This window comes from Oratosquilla oratoria, chromosome 12, assembly GCF_046742065.1.
Source record: "Oratosquilla oratoria isolate Oo_2021 chromosome 12, ASM4674206v1, whole genome shotgun sequence".
NCBI lineage: Eukaryota > Metazoa > Arthropoda > Malacostraca > Stomatopoda > Squillidae > Oratosquilla > Oratosquilla oratoria.
In genome coordinates this window covers 31,120,057-31,133,560 of record NC_134788.1, presented here as the reverse complement: position 1 = coordinate 31,133,560, position 13,504 = coordinate 31,120,057, and the positions used below count along the sequence as shown (strand labels likewise).

At 36.5% G+C, this 13,504-nt stretch overlaps 1 protein-coding gene across 1 annotated transcript; it reads right to left on the bottom strand.

Moving 5' to 3' along the window:
* Positions 1-202: 202 nt before the first annotated feature.
* LOC143031243 (uncharacterized) lies at positions 203-6,420 on the bottom strand. Its single transcript, XM_076194828.1, has 2 exons — positions 6,022-6,420; positions 203-1,825 (listed from the first exon to the last, which is right to left on the bottom strand). Exon 2 carries the CDS (start codon positions 1,620-1,622, stop codon positions 465-467), a length of 1,158 nt encoding a protein of 385 aa, XP_076050943.1. The 5' UTR covers positions 1,623-1,825; positions 6,022-6,420; the 3' UTR covers positions 203-464.
* Between the last annotated feature and the right edge of the window lie 7,084 nt (positions 6,421-13,504).

Here is a 13,504-nt window from a genome sequence, read left to right as displayed (position 1 = left end):
CCTTTTCAGTCATCGCTATATCCCATATGAAGCATTCAGTTATCAAGTTATCAGGACTATTTAAGGGGGGAAGTTATAACATGCTTCTTAATTTATACCACTTGACTGAGAAGTAATTGGTGTCAAATACAATACAAATGATCTCAAAACTACATGTGAAATTATGAAACTACACAGTTCCATTTCAAAGGTCATTGATACATTCTTAAAATCACATCTTTTATTTTGAATGCATTATCATGAAATTAGACAGTATTTTATTTATTTTGTAATTAAAATTTCAATATCATCTTAAAAAACCTTGTGTGCACACATTTTCCCCCCTCTGTTTACTAGTTGTGAAATGTGTATACGCATACATGCACAAAACTTAGAGGGATCATTTTTCATCATACACATGACACCGGTGTGAGTCACCATGTGATGATTGAGATTGTTTTTGCATGAAAGCAGAATCCCACAGGTCACACTGGAAAAACTTCCTCTCTTCTGTGGGTCCTCATATGTTTTTTCATATTACCTTTATCTGAGAAAGCATAATCACATATATCACACTGGAAAGGCTTCTCTCCTGTGTGGGTCATCATATGCCTTTGGAGAGCACTCTTTCTTGTGAAAGCAGAATCACACAGGCCACACTGGAAAGGTTTCTCTCCTGTGTGGGTCATCATATGCTGTCTGATATTACCTTTATCTGAGGAAGCATAATCACAAATATCACACTGGAGGGGCTTCTCTCCTGTGTGGGTCATCATATGCCTTTGGAGAGCACTCTTTCTTGTGAAAGCAGAATCACACAGGCCACACTGGAAAGGTTTCTCTCCTGTGTGGGTCCTCATATGTTTTTTCATATTACCTTTATCTGAGGAAGCATAGTCACATATATCACACTGGAAAGGCTTCTCTCCTGTGTGGGTCATCATATGCCTTGGGAGAGCACTCTTTTGTGCAAAAGCAGAATCACACAGGTCACACTGGAAAGGTTTCTCTCCTGTGTGGGTCATCATATGCTGTCTGATATTACCTTTATCTGAGGAAGCATAATCACAAATATCACACTGGAGGGGCTTCTCTCCTGTGTGGGTCATCATATGCCTTTTGAGATTACTCATTTGTGTGAAAGTAGAATCACACAGGTCACATTGGAAAGGCTTCTCTCCTGTGTGGGTCATCATATGCCTTTTGAGAACAGTCTTTCGTGAGAAAGCAGAATCACACAGGCCACACTTGAAAGGCTTCTCTCCTGTGTGGGTCATAATATGCTCTTTGAGAACAGTCTTCAGTGAGAAAGCAGAATCACACAGGCCACACTTGAAAGGCTTCTCTCCTGTGTGGATCATCATGTGAACTCTGAGGTGAGACTTTAGTAAGAAAGCTTTATCGCACAGGCCACACTGGAATGACCTCTCTCCTGTGTGGCTCCTTATATGACTTCTGAGGTAACTCTTATCTGCGAAAGCAGAATCACAAAGGTCACACTGGTAGGGCTTGTCTCCTGTGTGGGTCCTCAAATGCTTTCTGAGATAAGCCTTTTGTGAGAAAGCAGAATCACAAACGCCACATTTGAAAGCTTCTCTCCTGTGTGGATCATCGTGTGATCTTTGAGATGAATTTTGTGCCATTTGACATCACTCTATTGTGAGAAAGTAGAATCACACAGATCACACTGGAAAGGCTTCGTCTCCAGTGTGGGTCACCATGCGATATCTACGATGACTTGTGATATAGCTGTCTCGCAGATGTCACACCAGATTCTCTTCATCGTATGATGCATATGGAATCTGCGGATAGCTCTTCCAAAGAAATGGTGATAGTTACCCTCATCCTGAAACAAAGAATGTAACCATAAGACTGACATCTAACTCTTTGAAATTGTGTAATACACTGCAATAGGAATGTGGATGTTTCATATACAAACCTTTTCATACTCGATTTCCTTGATACTTAAACAGACTGTTTGTCCATCTCATCACCTAACATATAATAGGTAGAAACACTAACAGATATGGTGCTATAATATATTGTATTCTATTTTTTTTATTAGAAATGTGCTGGAAATCATCCAAGAGATACTACATGCTGCTGCATACTCAACCCACCATGACCAGAAGGACTCAAGTTTTGCTCTAGCCTTCTTCATCACATCGCAAGATTTGGAAGTGGGGAAGGAATGGCCCAGCTGGCCTAAATCTTTACAAGACCTACTCTAGGAAGGTTTATCCAATTCATCTCACTCAAATAAGTGATGCAAGTCACACTGTTTAGGACACACTAGTAAGTGGTGTACCATGCTTTTGATCTAAGAAATTGTACAGGTACTTTGTAGAGTTAATCATGTGGGTATATAGTAAGATTAAGCAGTACTTTTGCCCAATATTTGATAAGGAAGAAGGATGTATGTAAGTGATGTACTGTGTTTTTTATATATGAAATTGTACAGGTACTTTCTAGAATTTTTCATGTGGGTATATATAAGATTAAGTAGTACTTTTGCCAATATATGATAAGGAAGGAGGTTGTATCTACTCAATTCCATGTAAAAATTGTGACAAATGCTATATAGGTTAGACTGGAAAAGAATTAACAGTAAGGTTAAAACAACATTAGTATCGTGTCAGGAGTGGTCAAATGTCAAACATTAATTGTCCATTTAAGGGGCTTTAATCACTGCATTAATTGGGAGGGTGCAAAAGACATTGTTAGAAATAAGTTATATTTGACTAGAAATATAATAGAATCCAGTTTGATTAAAGATACATTTATCAACAGTTTAAATTGAAGTAATGTACAAACTTGATCATTTTATTGTTAAAAACAGTGGTGGGCCAAACGTATAGATTAACCATGAGAGACTCCCTCACAACCTTTTCCTGTTCCCATCTATGGCTTCTCACTTTGTATACATACTCATCTTTGTATCATCTGTGTATGTACCCTGAAGATGTCTAAATAGACAAAAGGGCTCAGTCATCCTTTTATTATTTTCCTTGGTGATTTTTTATGCATACAGTGGTACCTTGACATACTAGTGCCCCACCTTATGAGATTTCCAAGACACGAGTTGCCAATAGTTCGATTTTTTGCTTTGAATTGCGATCCAAAATTTGAGGTACAAGCCACCGCTAGTTAGCACATCAAACACCACAACACAACACCTGCCCAGCATCCTCAGCTCACATATGCAGTCAACATATTTACCTCTCTGAGAAAGCATCTGTGACAAGTTGTGCTCATGTTTTGTGCTTACTGTTCATCTATTTTATCAAATTTCTATTTATAACCATGAGTCCTAAGAAAGTGAGTGGAAAGAACAGCGTTGAGAAGAAGAGGGTCATATCCATTGAATTAAACTTGAAATTATAGAAAAAAGTGAGCGTGGTGTGCAAGTAATGGACTTGGCATGGCAGTACGAACAACCATAGTACCTCTATGATATGTACCTTACTAAAGAAGGAGTCGATAAAGGCTATACTGCCTGCCAAGAGCGTTAAAATAATTCATAAGCTCTGGACCTCTGTCCATGGAAAGATGGAAAATCTGCTCTTTGTGCGGCTAACAAAGAAGCAGCTTGCAGAAGATACCATGATGGCGGCTATTGTCTGTGAGAAGGTAAAAGCCATTTACACTGAATTGCTGCAGCAGATCCAAGGCACTTTAGCTGATGAAGCACCAGAAAAGTAGTTTAAAGCCAGTCAGGGGTGGTTTAACAATTTTAGAAAAAAAACTGGCATTCACTCCATCATCACCGTTTTAAACTTTCATTAAATCTGGCTTCCGCTAAATAGAGACTTGTTAAATCAGGCTTCTACTGTACTACAATTTGAAAGGAGATTTGATCAACTCTGGGTCAATCAAGAGGCTAAAAATAATTTTAAACAAAGTCACTAGTTGACGCACCCGGTCAAGGTCAACTGTGGGAGGACACAGAGGACCTAATCAGAGGCCTGACCTACCCAAGCTACAAGTAGGGTTCATCAAACGACAACCCGGTATCCCGGGGTTTCGTAATTTTCCTGAGCTATATAGTACTACTCCTGGGATTTTTCCAGCATAAGCTATTTGAGTCATCTACAAGCTACAGATCTCGCAAATTTCCCAGGATTTCCGTGCCTCAGTGAATACAGGGAAATCATGGTATGTCTCAGTTTCCTGTCAATACATCGGGAAGGTATGAATTATAACATTCTAAACACATGACATGTTGATTATGTTAACCTTATACTTAATATGAATATTTAATACATAATATATATATACAGTATATATACTAGCATATTTTGTGGGTGACACATAAGAAAATGTAAGTATATAAAGAAAATGCCAAACATATGTTCTCAATTACTTTTTATCTGATGACGAAAAATGAATCTGAAATGTGTGTGAAAAAAAATGGTAACATCAGTAAATGACGTGAAAGAAGTAATCTAGAAAATGTTGACACTTCATTACTAATAATAAATACTGATTACAAGTAATTTCTAATTACTAATAACTACTAGTTACTATTATAAACAAAACGCAAGAGTTTCCAGGGAGAGACATGATCCCAGTGTCCCGGGAAAATCATGGGCTCTCGCCAAATTGTCGTCCTTATGGTAAAAGTTGGGAATCCTGAGAAAATCCCGAGACATGTTGTTACATGTGCTTGACTTCCTATGCACCAGGATAGCCCATGGAGTATCAAATACCTTTCCCGGGAATGAATGTCTATGGGAATGACGAGATCCTGAGTCCCAAGATCTCATAGCTACAAGTGATCTGGGCATATAAGTCATATCTGCATTCAATGTCAATGTAAGATTATATTAGGGAAGGTAGAACTTCACAAGCTATAATTCACTGACTTGTAATTAATACAACATGGATTTGTGCAGTGAATATCAAAAAACTTTTTACTCGCAAGAATATCATAATCGGTGCACAGTGAATTCAGAGTGAACTTCATGAATTCTTGATTTTCACACCGAGGAAGACAAGATGGAGCTCCATCTCCTAATAGAAATATAAGAACAATGAAAGTACACAGGATACACACATTGACAAATATGAAGATACTTCTCAATTTAATTTTTTTTATGCATCACTACCAACATTAACATTAATTTGTGATATATATACGGTATTCAAAGTCCTCAATGATAAGAGCTAGCCAATTATAGAGGTAAGAATTGCAGCCGTGAGACATGACCTGAACTAACCTAACCTGAACCCGTTGTTCGCCAATCTCTCTCTTTTTTTTTTTTTTTTTTATAACTACTATAGGTTGGTGTACATATATATGGAGTTCGAAATGCTCACAATAATAAGAACTTGCCTATGATATAGGCAACTGCAATTGTGAGACTTGTAAACATCTTGACAAATACCTGCACATTTACCCCTGCCTAGAATGCCAAATACACAGCCTAACAGGAATTCTTTCATCAAAACTCAAAAGATATTGACTCAAAATTATTTGCTTTGAAAAAATTTATTGTAAAGGCTTAAATGCTCATTGATTTTTTGCTACTTACATCTGCACCTTGTAGTTATGCAAACCTAAGCTAGGGTTTGACATTAGAAATGTTGCTTTGTGCAATTGGATTCCCACAAAATAGTCAATTCGCCTTGTAATAATGTAGAAAACATAACGAGTTAATGCAGTCTGCCTGCTGAGACCCCAATATAATGGTAAGACTCGCCTTTAGAATGAGGTTCTTCTTTTTCTCCTGATTCCTCAGATACCAAAATAATTTTGGTATTTTGGTATTTTTTGGTATTTTTTGGTATTTTGAAAATTGCGAAAACCTAATTATTAGACTTAAATGTGTTCTGCCTTTTGACGGCAGAATTGTAGTGTAGCAAGTGTTTTGGTATTTTTTGGTATTTTGGTATTTTTTGGTATTTTGAAAATTGCGAAAACCTAATTATTAGACTTAAATGTGTTCTGCCTTTTGACGGCAGAATTGTAGTGTAGCAAGTGTCAATGCGAACACACCACTCATGCACTGAGCTACCTTACCACTATATGATTGCACTTACCAATTCAAGAAGAAAGCACACTTGCTTGGCTTGTATAAAACACAGTAGGAGTTTTAGAAACAGCTGAAAGAGTGCAACTCCAGGCTCGACTGTCTATGACACCATATGTAATCTCACATTAGAGCGTAGGAAGAGTTGCCAGATTCTGAACACAATAATATCGTTCAGGGACCACAAATATATTGTTTTCATGACAAAATCATGGTGCTGTTATCAAAGAAATATCGTACTTTTTGAGATCTAATATCTATCCCTTGAGATAAATAAAATGTGGATTCAACGCGTCATTTCTAAATTTTATTGAGAAACTCCAATAAATGAGCTTTCACAAATTAGTGTTTCATTGGATTAATCAAATAATTACATTTTTACACATACCATATCTCAAAAGCAAATCACATACATTAGGCCCCATCATCAGTGTAATAAAATGAAACTTTTTTTTTTTTTTTTTTTTTTTTTAAGACAAACATTTGTCACAACTTCGCTGTCGTGACACACTGCGTATTACTTCTGAATTCTTTCGTCCCGTTTCAACACTTTTCGGTCATTACGTTCCTCTACTCCAAGGGTGTGCAACCTTTTTTCCCAAAGGGCCTGCACTAGTCACGACTCAGTTGATATGGAGGGCCACATAACCTTTATAACTATTTCATGTTATTTACTACGATCGTGCCACCCCCATTTCTAATCATGTTTTCTATTTTTCTCAATAGGTCATGGATCGCTTCCTAATTCCCCACAGGAGGCAACATGTTAATGACAACGATCAAGAACCATGTACTTCTAGTTGTACTGAAAATTCGGAGTTGGAAGAGAAGGTGGATGATGACAGTACCCAGAAAAACACAAGACGTCCTCCAGGGCCAAACAACATCAGCCTGCTGCCAGATAGTGGGCCTACCTGTCCTGATTTGAAGAAATATCTTTGACACATGCAAGGTGGTCAGACAAGATCATTCAATAAAAGATGACACCAACAATATTCTTGGCTTGAATATTCCGTGGTCAAAGATGCAGCTTACTGTTTTGCGTGTCGTCATTTTACAACTTCCCATCTTGGTCGAGCTGAACAATCATTCACCCACAACGGATTCAAGAATTGGAGGAAGGCAACCGTGTCTCTGAAGGCTCATGATACTTCAGCTTGTCATAAATATGCGATGCAAGCTTGGGGAGAATTCAAATTGCAGAAGGTTACAGGGGCAACAATTTATCGAGCCATTGATGCCGGGCATGCCAAGACAGTGGTGGATATTCGTTAAAGCAGTTATTGATGTACTTCTCTATACAGCATGTCAAAATGTTGCCCAGAGAGGGCACAGAGAAGGGGATGAATCCGACAATCGAGGAAACTTTTTGGAATTACTTAATGTGCTAGCCAAGTATGATTATACAGTTGCAAAAAAAGTTAACGGTCCGGGGAATGCAAAATATACTCACCACGATATACAGAATGAATTATTTGAAATAATGGCAGGTATGATCAGAAAGGAGATAAGTGATGAGGTGAAACAAGGAGTGCACTTTGCCATCATGGTGGACGAATCGAAGGATATAGCGAAGAAGGAGCAGATCTCTATAGCTGTGAGGTATCTCCATGATCAGGAACTTCATGAAGAATTCTTGGATTTCACACCAGCTGAAGGCCTTGATGCAGAATCGTAAATTTGACCACAATACCTGTGTCAGTCAGTGCTATGATGGAGCGGGAGTTATGTCGGGTTGCACCAATGGGGTCCAAGAAAGATTCAGAAGAGATGGTTCACAGGCTGTATACATCCACTGCTATGCTCATAGGCTAAACCTCGTTTTAGTTGACTGTGTAAACAATATAAGGTCAATCTCCGAGTTTTTCGTCACAATCCAATCACTGTACAATTTTTTCTCCTCGTCGGTGGTGTATCAGGAATTTCTAAAATTGCAAAAGGAGCTGAACCCAGAGAGACCACATATAGAACTCAAACGGTTATCGGACACCAGATGGGCATGCCAACACTCAGCCTGCCAAACTGTTAAGAGGACCTTGCCTGGCATCGTTGCAACCCTAAAACATTTAATGGAAGGGGGAAATGTGGACAGGGCCAGTGGAGCAAGGTCACTCACTGCCCTTCTGGATCACCATTTTGTGAGGAATCTGGTGTTCATGGAGAGTTTGCTGCATTTGACGAAAACCTTGTCAGATCAACTCCAGTCCCCCGATCTCCAGCTTGCCTCAGCAGTTGATTTGGTTGAAGCAGTGATGTCTAGTCTCACAGAGATGAGAAACGAAGAGAGCTGGGAGCAGCTACGAAATCATGCTGAAGAATTGTGCCAGACTGTAGGGATTCGCAGACAACTTGCACGTCAGAGGCAAAGGGCAGCCCCACGATACTTGGATGAGTTTGTCATAACATCCGGCATAGGACAAGATAATGATTCGAATGACTCCGATGTTACCAAGAGACGGATTTACTACTCCGTGATAGATAAGTTTCTCAGTGAGTTGAGAAGAAGGTTTTCCGGCGATGCATGTCAGGTACTTATTGGAGTATCTGCCCTCAACCCCAATCATCCTACCTTTTTGAACAAGGAAAAGCTATCAGGAATGGCTGCAAATTACGGGATGGAGGACAAAGATCTATCCGTAGAGCTGCACCAACTAAGAAGGTTGATTGCCAGAAAACAGGAGCTGGGAATGGAAGTGGACACACCTATGCAACTTGCCATCATGCTCCAACTGTACAAAGATGCATTCATAGATTTGTATAAGATAGTGCGTATTAATGTTACTCTTCCAGTTAACTCATCATCATGTGAAAGAATCTTTTCGTACCTTAAGCAACTGAAAACCTACTTGTTTAACAGTAGCGGTGACAAACGTACCAGTAATCTTGGAGTATTAAACATCAATTCCCAAAGAGCAAAGATGTTACACAGGGATATGATTATTGATGCATTTGCTGCAATCATAGGAATAGGCGTATCATTTTGAAGTAGGTGGAACAATGTATTTCCTGAGATATATCATCGTGGGTTTTTCTTCTTTTTTAACTTTATCTGTTTATGGTTGAAATCCATGAAATGTCAAAACATCAAGGATTTACTGGCTTACTCATATGAAGGACACTGAATAAAGAAAACATATATTTCTATCTGTTTTTAAAACTATTCTTAAGGAACAACTTGCAATTAAGTTTAGCAAGAGGATTACATTTTTGTTATCGAAATATGTAAATAGTTTCTAGGGAAGTGCTTATGTTTCAAAAGTGTTTGTTCAGCTACATATGAATTTCATTTTCATTCATATAAATGTTTTACAAACCGTAAAACCTTTTTGTTTTTGTTTTTATTTCAATTTTTGTTTATTCGACAATTGAAGAAATATAGCCTACTTCAGGTAATGTTTCATGAAGCAATTTACACAGACGTATATGCTACATGGGTTAAAAGGGTGATTAGATGCCACGGCCCACAATACTATATAAGAAGCTTTTGAATTTCCACATTGGCCCTGAATTTCCTATGGCATGTACTGCATGATAAATTGGTCACGGTAATAATATACACATGATTTCCTTCCTTACCCAACTACACAATTTGATGATTGACAGACAATAATACCCCATTCGTAGACATTTAATTCCAGCTCAAGAAACCCTAGTCACAGCATGCAGAGCATGTAGAGGGGGTTTTGATTACAATCCTGCCCAAAGTACCGTGTCATTTTTTGCAACCTAAGTGGAATAGCAGCTCGGTGAAGTGATAATAATAGACCTCCAGCAGTGGGTTTGGAAACTCGATATACCTCACTCGAATAATAGATAAGTGAGGTTAGAAAATCAACATTTTTTACCGGGATCAAAACAGCATGGTATGCCTCCCATGTTCAGATGTTCGTGAATGATTATCATCTGAGTTTATTTTCTGAGACATCCCCCCCTCGTCGTCAACATGTTGAGTCCCTCCTCAGCCCCCAACAAAAAATCCTAGCGGAGCTCCCGTCAGGGCGGTGCCCCTGGACCCCACCAAGGACCCTAGGCCGGCCCCTTTGACCCCATGGCGGACCTTGGACTACGCCTTTCGGATTGCCGCTAACGCGGAAATTATAGTACTATAAGCCACCCCAAAAATTTGCTCCGCTCTCCCTTAGCCTCCCCCACTAAAAATTCCTGGCGCCGCCGCTGCAAATTATAATGTGGATTTCAAAGACTGCATTTCCTAGGAGCATGAGGTCCAATTAAAGATCTATTTAACTTTTACCCATCATTACGTACAAACGGTTACATAATAATAATATCAAACAATAGAAAGCGATAGAAACACACAGAGATCAAGGATACATTAGAAATGTATATAAATATATATATATATATATATATATATATATTTATATATATATATATATATATATATATATATATATATATATATATAATTACGTAAACACAATGTATTATACTGGTCATTCAACAGAAACGATGTTAAAACATGTAGGAACCACAAAAAAGTGCTACTTCGCTATGCAATCTACAGTCAATTAATGTGCAGTATAGCAGCGGAATAGGAGTAAAGAAATCAACGACGGAGTAGCCACTGCTGTAAGATGCAGGCTTGAAGCATAAAATAGTACCGGACTTGGAAGATTCAATTCCAACCGTACATATAGAAACAAACAGAGGCCCATATGAGTATAAGAAAAAGGAAACTAAAACACATTGGCCCAGATTTCCCAATTTACATTTGACAGATTCCTTGAAGATGTCTCAAACAGACGAAAACGGTCGGTCACCATTTATCTAATTTTCCAGTCGACAATAATACTAACAGAAACGAAGAATCATTACTGAAATGCAACATTCTTTTTGCACCACTATTATACATTTTATTTGTTAATATGATGAACGTTTAGCATAGGGGCTAAAGTGTTTACAAATATTTATACGTCATGTCGCCTCACAAGGATTCTGAAATGTTTACTAAAGTGTCTCCTTATACAATGAACAAAGGTACTTGGTATGTTTATTAGATGTCGGAGATAATAGTATCTACTACCAATGTAGGATATCTTATTGTCTATTATTTTCTATATTTCTAAAAGGTTTTTCGCTAGTTTTTCTCAGAATGTTTCGCTTAGTGTTATGAAAATTTTCCAAATTCATCGTCTTCTCCATATTTATAAAAAAAAAATCTCTACACGTTTTCTCATAAAGTTTCGCTCAGTGTTTATATGAAAAAAAAATTCATCGACTTTTCTATATTCAAAAAATTCTCTACATGTGTTTAAGGATTTTCTCAGAATGTTTCGCTCAGTGTTAATATGAACAGAATTGCCAAAATTTATTGTATTTTTCATATCTTAAAACATTTTCCTCTCCACATGTTTAAGGATTTTCTCAATACTTCGTTCAGTTAATATGAACTCAATTGCCAGAATGTTTCGCTCATTGTTAAAATGAACATGTCAAATTTTATCGTATTTACTATGCTAGTATTTTTCATGTTTTCTCTACAAGTGTTTAAGGGTTTTCTCAGAATGTTTCGCTCAGCGTTGATATTGACACAATTGTCAAAAATCATCTTTATATCTTTAAAGGATTTTTCTTTGCATGTGTTTAAGGGTTTTCTCAGAATTTTTCGTTCAGTGTTAATATGACCACTTTCCAAAATTCTTCGTATTTTCTATATTTCTAAAAGTTTTTTTTGCTAGGTTTTCTCAGAATGAAAATTTTCCAAATTCATCGTCTTCTCCATATTTATAAAAAATCTCTACACGTTTTCTCAGAAAGTTTCGCTCAGTGTTTGTATGAAAAAAATCAAAATTCATCGACTTTTCTATATTTAAAAAAATTCTCTACATGTGTTTAAGGATTTTCTCAGAATGTTTCGCTCAGTGTTGATATGTACAGAATTGCCCAAATTTATTGTATTTTTTATATCTTAAAACATTTTCCTCTCCACGTGCTTAAGGATTTTCTCAATATTTCCACCAATTAATATGAACTCAATTGTCAGAATGTTTCGCTTAGTGTTAAAATGAACATAATTGTCAAATTTGATCGTATTTACTATACGAGTATTTTCATGTTTTCTCTACAAGTGTTTAAGGGTTTTCTCAGAATGTTGCGCTCAGCGTTGATATTGACACAATTGTCACAAATAGTCTTTCCTATATCTTTAAAAGAAATTTCTCTGCACGTGTTTAAGGGTTTTCTCAGAATGTTTCGTTCAGTGTTAATATGATCATTTTTCAAAACTCATCGTATTTTCTATATTTCTAAAAGTCTTTTCGCTAGGTTTTCTCAGAATGTTTCGCTCAGTGTTGATATGAAAATTTTCCAAATTCATCGTCTTCTCCATATTTATAAAAAATCTCTACACGTGTTTAAGGATTTTCTCATAATGTTTCGCTCAGTCTTAATATGAACACAATTGTCAAAATTCATCGTATTCTTTATATTAAAAAAAAAGAATCTCTCCACGTGTTTAAGGATTTTCTCAGAATGTTTCGTTCAGTGTTAATATGAACATAATTATCAGAATGTTTCGTTTAGTATTAAAATGAAGATAATTGTCAAAAAATTATCGTATTTTCTATTCGAGTATTTTTCATATTTTCTCTATGTTTAAGGATTTTCTCAATGTTTCGCTCAGTTTTGATATGAACACAATTGTCAAAAATCATCTTTCTTATGTCTTTAATGTATTTTTCTGTCCAATTGTGTAAGTTTTTTTCAGAATGATTCGTTCATTGTTAATATGAACGCTTTTCAAAATTCATCGCCTTTTCTATATCTTTAAAAGTTTTGTCTCTAGGTTTTCTCAGAATATTTCGCTCAGTGTTAATATGAAATTTTTCAAAATTCATCGACTTTTCTATGTCAAAAATAATATCCACAAGTGTTTAAGGATTTTCTCAGAATGTTTCGCTCAGTGTTGATATGAACATAATTGTCAAAATTCATCGTATTTTCTATATTTCTAAAACATTTTTCTCACCACGTGTTTAAGAATTTTCTGAGAATGTTTCGTTCAGTGTAAATATAAACACAATTGTCAGAATGTTTCGCTCAGTGTTAAAATGAGCATAATTGTCCAAATTTATCGTATTATCTATACGAGTATTTTTTTATATTTTCTCTACAAATGTTTAAGGGTTTTCTCAGATTGTTTCGCTCAGTGTTAATATGAACACGATCGTCAAAAATCATCTTTTCTATAACTTTAAAGCAGTTTTCTCTCCACGTGTATAAGGGGTTTCTCAGAATGTTTCGTACAGTTTTAATATGAACACTTTTCAAAATTGATCGTCTTCTCTATATTTTAAAAAGGTTTTTCTCTAGGTTTTCTCAGAATGTTTCGCTTAGTGTTAATATGAATTTGTTTTTCAAAATTTATCGTCTTTTCTATATCAAAAAATTTACTACACGTGTTTTAGGATTTTCTCATAATGTTTCGCTCAGTGTTGATATGAACACAATTGTCAAAATTAATCGTATTTTCT